Raw genomic sequence first — 17,234 nt, 5'->3', positions numbered from 1 at the left:
TATTCAAAACAATAGCTGTTTATTACAAAATTAAATGGCCAAATTAGACTCTGGTGCTTTCTTAGAAGCCCTTTTACAAAGCATGGTGTCAGACCGAAGGAGACACTCAGAGTTTGACTGAAAGGGAGCCCTCTCCCTCTCATTACCCTCAAATTTTAGGGAAATAGAGTTTTGTTGATATTCTCTTTTAAAAATTAGCTAAAGGGGGCAGCTATGTGGCACAGTGTATAGAGTGCTGGTCTTGGAGTCAGGACTTGAGTTCAAATCCGGTCTCAGACACTTGACAACTTACTAGCTGTGTGACCCTGGGCAAGTCACTTAACCCCAATTGCCTCACCAAAAAAAAAAAAAATTATCTAAAATGTTCCAAATCCATTTATAGAGAGACAGACATTTTTATCTCCAACCCAAGTAGCAAGACCAGTCCTCAAGGCTACACCAGCATGTCTTCTCACAGGGACTCAGAAGATGAGGAAGATGTGTAGGAAGCTCTGTAATTCCTGCCTTTGGAAAGCAGGGTTTATGGCAGAGATACATTTCCTTCTCAGCAGCAAAAATCAGGAAGAGAGGGATAGGGAAGCCATGCTCTCCACAATCACTCACAGATATGGGTCCCAAGTAATTATACTTACACCTTTCATACTCAGAACACTCCTGGGAACAAAACATTCTGCCTGAAAAATCAAGGAAGGAAACAGAAACCTTGGAACTCAAGCCTGGGCCTCAGAGTAAAGCCTCAAATATGGAATCCCTGTGTCTATGGTGTGAATGTAAAACATATGTGGGGGCAACTCAGTGGCGCAGTAGATAAAGCACCGGCCCTAGAGTCAGGAGGACCTGAGTTCAAATCCGACCTCAGACACTTGACACTAGCTGTGTGACCCTGGCCAAGTCACTTAACGCTCATTGCCCCACTAAAATAAAATGATTAAAAAAAAAAACCTATCTGGACACTGGGTTTATCAATGTCCCTGCTGGGTTTATCAATGTCAAATATTGAGAAACTTATCTTGGGCCAGTGCCTTATTATACTCACTTGGAAAAGATGAGAGGAGGGGGAGGTTGGGAGGAAGGGTGTTCTGCTTTCGAATCAGATGCAACTATCACTTCCAAATAGACCTAAGTCCTATCAGCAGCTCAAAGCTCACTGAAATCCATGGAAAACTAGGAGCAGAAAAGAGAAGAAAAGCATACTGACTCAGACTTTTAGTCTGTTCATTTATTTTCAAGTTGAAAATGATTGCTCCATATCAAACAAGACCCTATTCCCCCAAGTCTTTCTAGAGTACAGGGCTGTGTACGGTATAGTCCCTTTAACTAAGGACGGCGAATGCCCTCTTAGCGGACCCTATAGCAGGTGACATCCTTTTCCTCGAACCCAAGGGCTAGATGACTCCCCACAGACTGCTCCCTGCCTCCAAATAAGAGGCACAGTGAGTACCATTACTTGGCTCACAAGAAATCAGACTGTCCTGAGGTGGTGGTATGCTGAGTTTCTCTATCTCCATTCTCCTTCCCTTCCACAAATGCAATTAACTAAGCCACCCAGGCTCAGGGCACACATGCAGCGCTTCCTGCTGGGGGAAGTATGGAGAGCCGAAGCCACTCAGAGGGAGAGGTTATCAGACCCCAGATCTAATTAGCCAACCTGCCTCGATTTTGACATTGCTACATTTCCTCTATTAGCATTAATGACAGTCGGTCTGAACCACCAAGAGGCCCCTGCACGGCCCACAACCTCGCCCCCCTCCGTCCCCCAGGCAGTACAGCCAGTCCCTAGGACTTATTCCCTATCTCCATAGCAACCACCTCCCAATGATGTTCCAAAGAGCCCATGACCCCATCAGTCAGTGGAGTTGCCTGGGGAGAGGAGGGGAGGCAGCGATGGAGTGTGGCAGAGGCTCATGTTTAAACATGGGGGCATTAAACTGTGCCCGAGATTGAAGGGAGGCCTATTGAGTAATGCATGGGAAGAGCAGAACCTAATAGACAGAGGTACTGGGGACTAGCCCAAGGGTTGTTTTGTTCCTTTTTACTGGGGAAAAATGGGAGCATGGGTGGGGGTAGGGGACAAAGGGAGGAGAGGAATGGATCAAGATTTCTTGCTTTGGATTGTCAAGATAGTGACAAAGAAAACTGTAACAGGTCTCTAGGGGAAATCTGTCTTCTGGATTGTGACGGACAGAAGTGCTCTTTGCTCTTTGGGGGAAAGGAAAAGTTGGACGAAACGATGACAGAAAGAAGGAGGTATCCAGGTTGGATGGAAGCTGTGTGAAAAACAGTGTGAAGATGCCAAGGCAAGGAGAAATCAGCAGGTGATGGAAACGTGGACCCAGAACTCCACTGATTCCCCACGTCCTTGGCTGGAGCACGTCCAACGTGTTCCTCTGCTTCAATTTTCAAATAAAGCTCTCTCTCCCACTTCCCATGTCTACTACAGTTAACAAGAAGGAGGCTGATGAAGAGGTCTTCCTCTTCATCTTAAGAAGAGTACGACTCCTATCCTTGCCTTCCATTTGCCAGACTTTCTGCAGTGGGGAGAGGACGGGCAGATGGAAGTGGCCTTAGGCCAAAGGGGCCTTAAGGTGGAGTGCGGCCAAGGATGGGATTTTGTATCTCTCATCAATCTGGCCATGCTTGGTAGTCTCAAAGGGCCAGAGATCAGGGGCTAAAATGGCAGACGGCAAGCACACAGGCCCCCTCATTCCCTGGGCCCACTGAGTTCATGTCAGTCTCGGGCAAGAAATCAAGGACGCAGCTGCCACTGAAAAGACTTTCCAAATGGCCGTGCAATCACAGCCAGAACTGATAGGAGCGCCACTAGGAGGATGTAATCTAGGTCCCCTTGTCTTCTGGTGATTGTGTGGTTTGTGGAAAAGAGGATAACCCAACTTAGACAACTCCCATCTCTTCTGTCTGGGTCATGCCCAAAGTTGGAGCAGAGGTGTTAAACCATGGAGATTCTTTGTCTGGTCAGTGACCTTTCGAAGAATTGCCTCGGTCCCAGTAATGGACCACAGCCATAGTCAGCTCATCCTCCAGCAGAAAGCAAAGCAAAACAAAACAAAACAAAACAAAAAAAATCCAGTGTGGAAAAAAAAAACAAGAACAGGCAACTAACTCTGAAGTATTTTTCTTCCTAAGTATTTACAACATTCACTTGTCCAGTCACCTGGGTCGCGTTTCATAGGTGGAAAGAGAAATGCATCACACGTGCTCCCTTGAAAATAGGTCTATACACACACACAGGCGAGTACAAGCACCCACCCTTCCTCTTCTTTTGCCCTCATCCTTTGTTCCCTTGTATGTTCACATATAGTACAAATCCCAGGCAAACAGGGCAAAGCAAGAGGAGTCCTAATACATTGTTTAAATATCCCCAACCAAAAAAAAAAAACTGCTCATGGCAAAAGCTACTGGGGGGTGAAGATGGAGCCTCGGGCCCATAAGGCCTTGCTTGGGCTGAAATTATTCCAAGGGCTCATGGCCTTGTACGTGTAAGAGTCTTCTCAGGATCTCCTGAGGTAGCTTCTTTCCCTTAAGAACTAAAAAACTGGTTCCAGTCGGCCGTCCCTGCACGCCGTCCCTGGATCCTCCGGGGCTGCCATTCTCTGGTTCTAAAACTCCCACGTTTCCAACCACTTTAGTCCTGCCATTGGACTGTGAGGGTCCTGAGCCAGGGGACCAACCATTCCATAAGACAGAGGATGGAAGAGGTAGAAGCTAAGCAAGGAGAGTCAGAAAAACAAACCCAGAATTAGAGATGTGGCCCCTTCTGAGAAGACCCTATCAACAGTTTCAATGAGGTCCTTTAAGCCTAGTGGTCTTTAAACTTTATTATCCCCCCATCACCTCTATCCCCTGGTGACTACCACATATTTCTACATGTGTTATCCAAGCCACAAGCTGAATTAATAAAGGAGGAGAATTATCACAAACAAAGCCCAGGGAAGGGGTCGGGAGGAACCTGAAGCAAAAGCCAAGAATTAAACATATCAAATTAGAACTTTTCTTGGAGACAAATAACCCTCATTCCCCAGCACCAGGGTCTAATACTCACCTATAGGCAATTCCCAGGATCAGAAGAGAGGTCCCGAATATATGCACCCAGTTAGCCAGAGGAGAAGATGACAGATAGCAGGCACAGAACCTGAGTACTGTGTCCCATAGGATCCCTAAAGGAGGAAAGGGAAAGCCTGACTGTCTACCATCAAAATTCAGCCCAAGTAAGACTCACCTTTTCTCCTACTAAATCCTATAGCCTTCAGCTTAAGTCAGAGAAACAAGAAATTCCATTCCTTTCTCCCCTCCCCCTCCTCCACCCCTTCCACTTCTCTATGATGACTCACCCCCCTCAAGTACCACTTTTCTACTGCTGTCCCTTCCCTGACATCTGCTGGATCGATCCAGGAACGGTCCTCTCTGCCCTGCCAGGCTCTGCAATGCATACCTGTCAACATGCTGGAGAAAAGCATGGCTGGAAAGTAGTGATGGAAGTAGAGCACCCGGCTCATCATGAAGAAAGGAAAATAATGGAGCAGCCAGCCCAGCAGGACCTGACCTCCTCCACGCAGCAGGACCTGGCAGAGACCTGGGGACACAAGAACTACAACTCAGATAGGACATTCTGATTATACTACAGGGCCTTGGGGGATCAGGCCAATCCGTATCGATTATATTAAATTAAAAAATTTTTGTACAAACAGAAGCAATGCATCCAAAATTGGAAGGAAGGCAGAAAACTGGGAAACAATTTTTGAGGCCAGTGCTTCTGATAAAGGCCTCATCTCTAAAATATATAGGGAATTAAAACAAATTTATAAGAATCCAAGTCATTCCCCAATTGAGAAATGGTCAAAGGATATGAACAGGCAGTTTTCTGATGAAGAAACCAAAGCTATCTATTCCTATATGAAAAAATGCTCTAAATCTCTAATGATTAGAGAGATGCAAATTAAAACAACTCTGAGGTACCACCTGACACCTATCAGATTGGCTAAAATGACAAAAAAGGAAGATAATAAATGTTGGAGAGGCTGTGGGAAAATTGGAACACTAATGCATTGTTGGTGGAGCTGTGAGCTGATCCAACCATTCTGGAGAGCAATTTGGAATTATGCCCAAAGGGCGATAAAGCTGTGCATACCCTTTGACCCAGCAATCCCACTTTTAGGTCTTTTGCCCAAAGAAATCATGGAAGGGGGAAAGGGACCCACATGTACAAAAATATTTATAGCTGCTCTTTACGTGGTAGCAAGGAATTGGAACTTGAGGGGGTGCCCATCAATTGGGGAATGGCTGGACAAGTTGTGGTATATGAATATAATGGAATACTATTGTGCTGTAAGAAATGATGAGCAGGAAGAATTCAGAGAAACCTGGAGGGTCTTACGTGAGCTGATGATGAGTGAGATGAGCAGAACCAGAAGAACATTGTACACAGTATCATCAACATTGAGTGTTGACCTACTGTGATGGACTATATTCTTCTCACCAATGCAATGGTACAGAAGAGTTCCAGGGAACTCATGATAGAAGAGGATCTCCAAATCCAAGAAAAAAAAAGAAAGAAAGAACTGTGGAGTATAGATGCTGATTGAACAATATTATTTCTTTTGTTTTGGGTGCTGTTGTTTTTTTCTTCCTATTTTGAGGTTTTGCATCACTGCTCTGATTTTTTCTCTTGTAACAGGATTAATGCAGAAATAGGATTAATGTTATTATGTGTATATATATATATATATGTGTGTGTATATATCTATATGTATATGTATAGAGATATATAGACATAACCTATATCAGATTACCTGCTGCCTAGGGGAGGGGGTAGGGAGGGGAGGGAGGGAGAAAAATCTGAAATTGTAAAGCTTGTATAAACAAAAGTTGAGAACTATCTTTACATGTAATGGAAAAAATAAAATACCTTATACATTAAAAATCAAAAAAAAAAAAAAAAGAAGAAGGAATGAGTAGGGGCAGCTAGGTGGTGCAGTGGATAAAGCACCGGCCCTGGAGTCAGGAGTACCTGAGTTCAAATCCAGCCTCAGACATTTAACACTTACTAGCTGTGTGACCCTGGGCAAGTCACTTAACCCCAATTGCCTCACTAAAATTAAAAAAAAAAATTAAAAATAAAAAAAAGAAGGAATGAGTAAGCAGGGAGTCTAGCAGAAACCACAGTTCTCTGGAGCTGGTAGAGAACTTTGAGGTAGCTAGCTGCCCTAAGATAACTGGGGTTGTTTTTTCCTGTTTGTTTTTTGCTTTAGTCACTGTGGGCTGTTTAGTAACAAACAAGAGGTGGTTTTCCTGAAGCTATTCCTCACTAATTCCAATACAGATTTCTAATGGGAAACAGCTAGCTACATTTCTCCCTGAAAGATCCACAGTTCTGGAGAGCCAGAGGCTGGGAATACTCTCATTGCCCTCCCCCTCTCCAGTTCTCCAAATGACAATTCCTCGCAGCCACAGTGAATACACAATGGGATAGCATCTCTCCCTGGAATGGGGAGCCTAACTGCAAGTGGTAAGAGTGGAAAGCTACAGAGGTGAAAGGAAGCCTAGGCCTGGAGGCCTGTCCCTGCTTTATTCCACAAGCTGAATGTCTACAATGACAGGCGACAGCACAACAACTGGAAAATACGAGCTGCCATAGCAACTCCTTTCCATCCCACTAGAGGGATGGAGCAGGGGGACTGGAGCCACCAAGGGAGATATGCCCTTTCTCCTTTGTAGAGAAAGCAGAAGATGTACCAGCCAGGTAAATCCTGGTTTTAGTAAATAAGCACTTAACCTTCTGTCAAGTCACAGTAGGAAATGCTTGGAGAACCTGACCTTTCACTTCTGCTGTGAGCTGAATCCCCCTCTGTATTGACACAGTAGTGATGCTTCCCAGGAGAAGGTAAAGGCCAATGCTCACTAGATTCAGCCACCAGATGACCTGTGTGGAAATATGAAAAGGACAGCATGAAAGAAAGGCAGTGCCCCAGAAGAAAATATCAAAGAACAAAACCCATAGGAAAGCACTTACTGGGTTTCCAAGCAAATAGACCCGAAAGTCAGTCTCATTGACTCCTGAGAAACGTAGGCCCTATAGGGGGTAAAGAGCAGTGTTTCTGCAGTGGAAAGGAACTCTCAGAATAGTCCACAAATGATCTCAATCATCCTCCAAACCCCACAGAAAACTGTTTTGTAATTTACAGACAGGGGGTCCTAAGACACAGAGTGTCCAAATTTCACATTTACTCCTCTGAGTATGCCAAGTCAGTGGTGAGGAAGAGAAGCCAATCCTCTTGTTACTCAGCCCATCTATTAGCATGCCCACCTGGATTTTAATGGTTTCTTCTTTGGCTCTAATTCCCTAAAGTTCACAGGGTTTCATCTCTTTACCTGATAGTTGATGGGCCAATGCCAAGGCTTGGAAGTGACTTCGTTTTCCTTGGGTTTGAGACCACTATTCCCCTGCAGAAAGGTGGCAACAAAAAGGATAAGTTAAGGGCAGAGACAGGGCAGCTGATGGGGCAGTGGCAGCTCCAGGTCTCATGAACAGTCCAGGCCACGTGTCAGTGCTGTGAGCCTGTTCTCATCTGTCTATGCAGAAAAAGAGGAGTCTCTCTGCTCCTGCACAACAGCCTGGTGACAATTTTCTATTGATTACTTTCAAACAGGCTGCCCATGAATCACTTTCCACTCAGATTCTATGAATCCTGAGAAAATGGGAACCAAAAAAAGCAAAGGGCATATTTCTCCTACGTCTGTGCCACATGTATCTTTACTTTGAGAATTCCAGGATGAGTATTGAGATGAGGAAGTCAAAGGTGTAAGGGAGAAACCACTTCTTAGTTTTGATGGGAGGTCAGCATCAATCAATTTCAAGCACAGAACAGGATGGTATTTACTCAGTTCTCTGAAGAGGTTACGTAGTCTGGAAGATCCAAAGTCTTTCAATTCAGAGGCCAAGAAGGTTTAACAGCCACATCTTTGTAAGGAGAAACTGGACCTTTGCTAGAACATACCATGGGAATCTAAAGCAAGCAACAAGGCTAGCCCTCCATTAGTTACATTCATCAATACTAAACTCACCTTGAATTTCCAGGATAAACTGAGGTGGTTTTGCTTAAGCTATTCCTGAAACTTTTCCTTCAATAAGAAGGCATGTAACCAAGATTCACACACACTAACTTGTCATCAAAGTTCCAGAAAAGTACAATGAGCTATTGAGCATCAAGAAGTATAATGAAATGAGAACAGTTATGTCACTCAGGACATATCAGGGCTCCAACTCACCCCCAACAACCTGATAAATCCAAACCAGGAAGGGTCCCAGGACCCATTTTTTATTGTCCCTCAGGAACCCGGGGTCCAGAATAGTTGCCAAATGACCAAACTAATAACACTCCCATCCCCTCGGATTCACTGTTGAGTGTCCAAACACAAACAATCTGGTATAGGCCCCTAGGACCACGGAGGGGAGAAGCTGACACCCTCAGCTTCTGGTCAGTCTAGTCCAGGCCCAAACTTGTAGGTTTCAGTCAGAGATGAATGTCTCAGATATGCAGCAAGCTTAATGGCTGTACATGTATATATATTTCATTCTACTTCCTGTTAGAAACCTAGATTACTTTAATGAATTTAATCCATGTGACAAGAAGAGAAAATCTCTATACTGATTATAGCTATATATATATATATATATATATATATATATATATATATATTTGTAGGTTACTTCTTCATGCTTAAAGCCCAGTATGAACTAGCTTTAGACTGGACCTCATGAACTAGCCTGTATCCACTAGCCTGTTTGCAGAACCTCCACTCAACTTTACTACTTTGGGTGGGAGAGTCTTTTCTGTGGTTCCTATTGTATGGAATCTTCCCACTTCCTTCACTCTACCTCATTGCAAATTTCAGCTGGAAAAAAATTCTCTTTTCTTCCTTGCCTCTAACTCTTGAATAATAATGACAAAAACTGAAAGAAATTAGCTTTGTAGACTTAATCTTAAAATTCTTCAAAGTTATGAAATGATGCACCAAATGAAAGCTGGAGCAGGGCTGGGTCAGAGTCCTGTCACAGGGATAGTTACAAGCAGGGACTCTAACTAGAAGTGACCCAGGGATCTCACAAGCTCATCTTGGCCACCGCCCAACAGAGACCAATGGCAGCATCAGGCTCTTTTTAAAACTCGAGCCAAAACAATCTACAGTGTTCAAGATTGAGAATTGATCGCAAAGTCTTTTTCCAGGAAAAACCATCAGGCAAATGGTTCCCCAAAGAAGACAATTCTCTCTACGCACTCCCTAAATCAATGAGTTTAGTAGCAATGCCACATCTATGATGGGATGCAAGGGAAGAACCCTACAAATAATATCACCTGACACACTTATACAGTACAATTTACAAAGAACTGTCCACAAACACTAATTTGCTTTATCTGAACAATCCTCTGAAAATATGTAGAAGAGGTATTATTAGCCCCACTTTGTAGATGAGAAAACACGCTCAGAGAGATTAAGTGATCACACAGTAAGTGGCCAAAGCAAGAATCAAGCTCAAGATTTTTTAATAAGTTCAGTGCTCTTTCTATAGTGCTGTGTTGCTTGCAAGGTTCAAAGAAGAATTCTTTTGAAATTTTCCTTAAAGGGGAAGCAGGTATTTACACCACCCCGCTGCCCCGCAATGAGTAGCCCAAATTTATTTACTCTCAGACTCTTGGATAGGTCATATGGGATGCCACCTAAATGAGAATTTGATCAACTTGCCCGGATCATCACCAAGTGGGACTCCAGAAGGATCTCCGCAAAACTGGGCTTCAGTACATCCAAGCTGATGTTTGGCACTGAACAAAAAGAACACACAGAGTAAAAATACATGATAATGAGCTCTGTTTGCCTTTGTATATTCAAACTGTTTACTGCAAACACATTTCTATCAAGTGGGGCTGCATACAGCCTTCCTGAGAGATGACCCTGGCCCAAGGTTAATAGGAGAAAGGAGAGATGAGGATTCAAAAGGCCCAAGAACTAAAGGACACAATCGGGGGCAGCTAGGTGGTGCAGTGGATAGAGCACTGGGGCTGGAGTCAGAAGGACCTGAGTTCAAATCCAGACTCAGACACTTGACACTTACTAGCTGTGTGACCCTGGGCAAGTCACTTAACCCCAATTGCCTCACCAAAAAACAAAAACAAAAATTAAAGGACACAATCGAATGTTTAATCTCATTCCTTGAACATTTCTCCACCTGGAATTAGGCAAAAGGCCTTCCTTTATTAATTCATTCAGCATTTAATAAACACTTACTTTGTACAAAGCACTCCGTTAGGCTTGGTGCGAAATACAAAGAAAATGGAATCTATTCACTGGGATGAGGTCCCTGTCCTCAAAAAGTTTACAATATAGTTGAAAAGATAAACAAATGGAAAGAACAACAGAAAAAAAGGAAACTAAATGTTGTTTAATTTCAGGAACCAGGCTTGGTCCCAAAGAAGAGTTAATATGGCCTAGTAGTTGGGGCGCCAGACTTGGAGTCAGGAAGAGCTGCCTTAGTCACTCACTGACCAAGTGACCCTGGGAGAGTGACTTGGTACCTCTGGACATATTTCCTCATTTGTAAAAAGAGTGAGCAGGACTCAGGGATCTCTAAGATCCCTTTGAGAAACTATGATAAGATGTATAAGGGAATGCACCTCTCTCCCTTCTTTGCAGAAGTGGAGGGCTACAAAGGGCTAAAGAACTGTGCACACCCTTTGATCCAGAAATACCACTGCTAGGTTTATATCCCAAAGACAACCCCAAAAAGAGGAAAAGATGTATTGTGCAAAAATATTTATTAGCAGTTCTTTCTGTGGTGGCTAAGAATTGGAAATCAAAGGAATGCCCATCAATTGGGAATGGCTAAACAAGCTGTGGTATATGATGGTGATAGAATATTACTGTGTTATAAGAAATGACAAGCGGGATGATTTCAGAAAGGCCTGGAAAGACTTGTATGAACTGATGTGTAGTAAAGTGAGCAGAACCAGGAGAATGTCATGCACAGTGACAGCAACATTGTTTGATGAAGAACTGTGAATGACTTAACTATTCTCAGCAATACAATGATCCAAGCCGATCCCAAAGGACTATTGATGAAACATACTATCCACCTCCAAAGAAAGAACTGATATTGATGGAACACAGATTGAAGCATGCTACTTTTCACTTTCTTTCATTTTTTTCTTTTATTCAAGTTTTCTTATACAATATGACTACCATGGTAACATTTTAAATAATTGTACACGTATAACCTATATCTGATTGCTTACTGCCTCAGGGAAGGGGGAAGTGAGGGAGGGAAAGGAGGATAGAATTTGAAATTCAAAACTTTAAATAAAAATGTTTGTTATTAAAAAAATAAGAAGTGAAGGGCTATGGGTATGGAACACTGCATCTACTATCAGACTTGGTTGATGTGTGGGTGGATTTGCTGAACTGCATTTCCCCCCTCTTTATTATTACTTGCTTCAAGGTATGGCTTGCTGGGTAAGAGAAAGGGAGAGAATACATTCAGAAATGAAAGCAATGTAGTAGCAAAAGAGATCAACCAATAAGTAAAATTTTTAAAAAGACAAAAAAGAGGGGGAAGCTAGGTAGGGCAATGGATAAAGCACCGGCCCTGGATTCAGGAGGACCTGAGTTCAAATCCAGCCTCAGACACTTGACACTTACTAGATGTGTGACTTTGGGCAAGTCATTTAACCTTCATTCGCCCGGGGAAAAAAGACAAACAATACAAGTGGAAAATCAAGACAATGCTACATATAATTAAATATACATTATTAAAATATTTATGCTGATGGAATTCAGCCTGTGTATTGCTATTTGGGATCTGGGATAGGGTTAGACAGAGAAGGTTGCATGAGAGAAGCTGAGTCTTAAGCTAGGTCCCCAAAAAAGGATAAAATATGGATTAGTAGAGAGGAAGGGAGAGCAGCAATCCAAGAGTAAGAAGACAACATGAAGAGAGGCCAGGAGATAAGGGGCAGTGGGTTTATGTCAAGGAGCAGAGATAGATGAATTGACAACAGGTTCAGAATGTGAGTCTGAAGAGCCTGAGTTTATTTACAATAGGGAGCCTGATCAGGGCAGTGAGATGGTGAACATAAACTGAAAGAAAAGCAATCTGGATGGGAGAAAAGAGACTGGAGGCAGGATGACCATGAAGGAAGCTACTACAATAAACTAGTAATGAGCTGATGAAGACTTCTGGATCAAGAGAGTGACTGAGGGAAGCTGCAAGAAGGAGTCAACAAGGGGCGGCTAGGTGGCGCAGTGGATAAAGCACCGGCCCTGGATTCAGGAGTTCCTGAGTTCAAATCCGGCCTCAGACACTTACTAGCTGTGTGATCTTGGGCAAGTCACTTAACCCCCATTGTCCCGAAAAAAAAAAAAAAAGAAAAGAAGGAGTCAACAAGCTACAAAGACTGAATAACACGGTTGTAGAAGAGTGAGAAGTAAACGAAGAGAAGGGCAAAGGTCACTTCAAAGGATACAGGCTCAGGAGGACCTGATGAGGCTAGGAAGAGGGGGGCCAGTTTTAGGGAGAAAGTGAGTGAGTCTGAAATTATAGCAGGACATCCAATTGGAAATACTATAAGCAGACCGGAAGTAATCAGGTGTGGAGACTTGAGACTTGTGAACAATTGATAGAGGAACAAGAAGAAGGTCCAGCCTTGAGCCTTAGGAGATCCTTAGTCACAAGGAGGAGAAACTAGTTAAGAAGACAGAGGCAGAATGTCAGAGAAGCAGGATAAACACAGGAGTACAGTATTTCAGAGGACAAGAAAAAAGTTTCAAGGAGGTGACCCCGATAGCGTAAAATGTAGGAAAAAAAGGTCAACAGTGATGAGAAAAGATCTGGCAGGCAGGTCACTGGCGGATTCAGAGAATATTTCAATGTCATAATGGAGACAGAAACCAAACTAAGAAGGTCTAAGTGGGAAAGAAAAGGAATTGTCAGCATGTTCTATATGTTTAAAAATTCAACTGAGAAAGGAAAGAGAGCAATAGGATAGGACTCAATAAACAGTAGGGTCCAGGCAAAGGGTCTGCGGTCACTCTCTTTTATTTTCAGGAAAGGATAAACAAGAATGTTGGCCCATGGAGGGCTCTCACTCACGTTTCGGATTGATATGGTCCTCCACGTTCCAGACGGAATTAGGGGTCTCCTTCAGATATGGAGTGCAAGTCACTTCCAGCTGCTCCCAGCCCCTGTGAAAGGTGTTCAGAAATGTCTCCTGGAACATCAAGACCCACCCCTATTGGAAAGCTCTTCCGCAGCTCTCTACTGTCCCTTATGATCCCCTTCTTTAATCTGGGGATGATCCTCCTAATTTCACAAAATTATATTCTACAACTACCCTGCAAGTGACACATTACTATTTCAGAGAGAAAATAAAATACGTAGAGAGTATGATGCCAAGTCAGAAGATGCGTGAGCTTTTAGACGTGCCAGGCCACACCACACATTAAGATAGCAACATCTGGCCAATGAGCTTTGTACTCCTTACCTATCTGATACCAGCTTTTCACATCCATCCATCACTGAAGAAACCAATACAGAGCTGAGCACTGGGCTGGAAGCAAACAACAAGTAAAAGTGCTTCCTACACAATGGGGTAAGGAGATAACAGCAGAAGGATTAGATGAGAAAACTCCAGACCCCAGTGACTCACCATTTGGGCAGTGTCTTTCCTGAGGAGCCCAGGACACAGCCTGTGGCCAGATGGATGAGTCGAATTTGACTCCTCAGGACCTTAATCCGGTTCTCGGATTTCCTATTCATCACCTCGATCCGCCAGAAATCATTTGAATCCCCTGTCCCGTTCTGCCACATGAAGCAAGGAAAAAACACATATGAAACTAAAGGGTTTTAAAGAAATGAACGACAGGAAGGGATGGCGAAAACAGATCCCTCTCAGGCAAGGAGAAGTAAAATGTCCTTTGAAAGTTGGAGGGAGCGGGGAAAGGAGTGCAATTTCATCCACTCAATGACTGATGAAGCCCAGCACACAGGATCACAACCAAGCAAGATCATTTAGTCCCTGGAACCTAAGAATCTAATTTCCTCACTTCACAGAACTATAGTCTAGACTCTAGATACATGATGTTGCCCTCAAGCCACCAACCTCGATGCTATAGCCTGAGCCAGCGGGAACTGATTTGAGCCATTTAAACCCATTACCCTAGCCATCTGGCTGCTCACTGCTCTGAGTCAGAAAGGGTACAGAGAAGAAAAAAGAGGCCTAGCCTGTATATTGCTATTCAGGAATTAAGATTTCTGCCTAGTTCTGCTCAGGGGAAGCCCAAAAGATTAGGAGAAGGCTACACAATTCTCATTCATTAGTGACTTCAAACACTTTAAGATCTAGTAGTTTCTTCACTGGCAATAGCAAATAGGAACTGAGAAAGATATTTAGCCAAGCATGAGGAACTGAGCATCCTTTTGAGATCTCTGAAGCCTTGGCAGTAACTACCAGTTACATTTGCCTTCAAGTTATTAAAGGTAATCCCAAAAGATTGAGATGGTCCTTTACTTTAAAGGAGATCATAAAAGTCAGTCAGTGAGCATTGGGAGATACCAAAAGGATTATCAACATACATATTTATGTTTAGCTACATATGTACTTATAGATAAGAAATCCAAGAGCCTTCCTTCACCTTGGGCCCTGGGCTTCTAGGGCAAATTTGATTCATAATGGTCTATGGAATCCAATTAATGTCTTTTGACATTTATCAAACGTCAGTACTAAATGGAACATATAAATATTATGATGGGGTTGGGATGGGGACAGATAGGTTTTTATAAACTGCCTTTCCCACAGTAAGCAAAGCCAAAAATCTTCCAAATGTTAAATGAGACTTAACTTGACCCCCAAAGCTTTAGGGACATTCTGAGGTTCGGAGGGTGGCGTGTCCTGCCAACACGGCAACAAGCCAGTCCCCACTACTTTTTACAACCTGTGTATCACTATGACCCGTTACTTACTATGCCATAGCCAGTGACCTGGTAGTGCTTCCGGGTCATTGGAGCCTCGTGCTGATGACTGTGTAGGTTTCGAGAAGTCCTAGAATTCAAAGGAAAGGAGCGTTTGTATCATCTAAAGGAAAACAGGCAATAAATACGATGTAGTAGGAAAACACCAGAACAGAAGTCAAAATACTATGGCTCTGAGCCTGACCTCATAGTACCAAGCTGTACAACCTTCTGGATCATAGTTTCCTTGACCCTAAAGAGAAGGGTCTGGATTAGATGATCTCTAATATCCTCCCACTTCTAACTTTCTATGACTCTGAGACAGAAAAATGACATTTCTCTCCTACATTCTCCCCTGCTTGTACCAAGCAGGTCTAAAGAAACGACAACTCAGAAAGGAGAGATTAGAATCTGGATTATTAAATCCAAGGTTTTACTCAGATAACATCCAGAGAATAAGAAAAGAGCCCAAGGGGGCATCTAGGTGGCACAGTGAATAAAGCACCAGCCCTGGATTCAGGAGGACCTGACACTTACTAGCTGTGTGACCCTGGGCAAATCATTTAACCCTCATTGCCCACCAAAAAAAAAAAAAAAAAAGCCCGAACTCACTGGCTGCCTGGACCACATGGTAACTGTATTAAAGAAACTGTACAGTATAGTGGAAAGAGTCAGGGCTTGGAACCAGGAGAGACATAGGTTCAGATCTGGCCTCTGGCAATTAACGTGTAATCAACAAGTCATTTCATGTCTCTGAGATCATATAAAATGGGGGAAACAATACCTGCTTTCAAGTACCACCTAGGGTTGTTATGAGACTCAAATGAGAGAAAGGACATAACTTTGCAGGCCTCCAAGTACTCTGTGTCAGTTTTTAACCTTATTCCTATGAGGAGGTTAAGGGGAGGCACAGGTAAGAGTCACTCAGAATAAGCAGGCACAGATGGGCTGTGATCCACAACACTGAAGGGAACAGCTACACTGATAAGGTCATCTTGCATACTCATTTTGTATATATTCAGAGAAAAGGCATGTAGCCATGTTAGAAGTGCTATTAAAGTACATTAGATGGTCCCCTTGCAATAAGTTATCTTATCTGACCACAAGAGAGTGTTTTGGGAGAAGCAATGAAACTCTTCCACTGCCTCAAAAAGCAAAAATATATTCCAAATACATACTCTGAAACAAGTATGAATCCCTTTCCCATCATTAGAGCTATTTCCCAAACCCCTGCCCTGCCCCATCACCAGGACTAGCCCAGGCCCATTTCCAAAGAAACATATTTGAGACAGAAAATGTCAGTAGCTTTAATAGCTGATCCTAAAAAATATATTAAAATATATTGACTTTATGCTCTAAACAAGGTGGCTCCCTGCCCTCTCCCCACCCCAAATCAATTCTAGTCAGAAAAAGGCTGGAGTGCCTATCTCATGAGGTCTTCTCATCCCCTATTCTCCCATTGAGCAGGTCTATGTACTAATGTGTCTTCTGTTCAAGTTTAGCTAACCAAGAAAAACAATCAAACCCTCCTCCCTGATCCTCGTGCTCCCTTTTACTCCTGAACATCCTTACTCTTTGTGTTCCAGCCGAATGATGTCTCCATGTCTCACAAACTCCACGGGGAAAGAAGAGTCTAGAGGATCTGCCAAGTAGAAACAAACATTACCTCACACCATGAATTAAGAACACCTCCCCTTTTAAAAATGCATATAACCAGGAGTTCAGCTCTTCTCCCCAATGCCAAATACCAGACTCTGGAAAGCGGACCAGTGATAATACGATCTCTGGCATCCCATTTCCTAGGAGTCTACCCAAAAAAAAAAAAAAATGAGAGTAAAAGCCAATTTTTGTTATAACCTTGAGACCATAGTCAGTCAGGATCTAGATAAGTGACAAAGTAGAAAAGGAATTTACAGCAGTCACAGCAATACAGAATGGGCCTTTAAAAGTTTCTTTACCAGGGCAGCTAGGTGGCTCAGTGGATAGAGCACCGGCCCTGGATTCAGGAGGACCTGAGTTCAAATCTGACCTCAGACACCTGACACTTACTAGCTATGTGACCATGGGCAAGTCACTTAACCCCAATTGCCCTGCAAAAAAAAAAAAAAAGAAAGGAAAAAAAAAGAAAGTAAACAAAAAAGTTTCTTTACCAATAAATGAAGAGCTAGGAATACTCTGGAAATACTAATCCTTTGGAAATAGACCAAGATCAGACCAAGAA

The 17,234-nt window shown here is 43.1% G+C and overlaps 1 protein-coding gene across 1 annotated transcript in view; it reads right to left on the bottom strand.

The window, feature by feature from the left end:
* Positions 1–17,234, bottom strand: part of POMT2 (protein O-mannosyltransferase 2) — a 41,270-nt gene continuing 24,036 nt past the window's right edge. Inside the window, exons 11-21 of the mRNA XM_043986195.1 lie at positions 16,586–16,655; positions 15,026–15,104; positions 13,713–13,864; positions 13,157–13,248; positions 9,760–9,836; positions 7,387–7,458; positions 7,028–7,087; positions 6,832–6,937; positions 4,451–4,591; positions 4,061–4,175; positions 1–3,723 (exon numbers count right to left, since the gene is read on the bottom strand). Of these exons, the coding sequence (XP_043842130.1) occupies positions 3,618–3,723; positions 4,061–4,175; positions 4,451–4,591; positions 6,832–6,937; positions 7,028–7,087; positions 7,387–7,458; positions 9,760–9,836; positions 13,157–13,248; positions 13,713–13,864; positions 15,026–15,104; positions 16,586–16,655 (1,070 nt within the window). The 3' untranslated portion in view covers positions 1–3,617. The remainder of the gene's footprint in view (positions 3,724–4,060; positions 4,176–4,450; positions 4,592–6,831; positions 6,938–7,027; positions 7,088–7,386; positions 7,459–9,759; positions 9,837–13,156; positions 13,249–13,712; positions 13,865–15,025; positions 15,105–16,585; positions 16,656–17,234) is intronic.

Source organism: Dromiciops gliroides, chromosome 2 (assembly GCF_019393635.1).
Source record: "Dromiciops gliroides isolate mDroGli1 chromosome 2, mDroGli1.pri, whole genome shotgun sequence".
Taxonomy (NCBI): Eukaryota; Metazoa; Chordata; class Mammalia; order Microbiotheria; family Microbiotheriidae; genus Dromiciops; species Dromiciops gliroides.
Note: the sequence above shows the minus strand (reverse complement) of the source record. Positions and strands in the feature narration are given on the sequence as shown.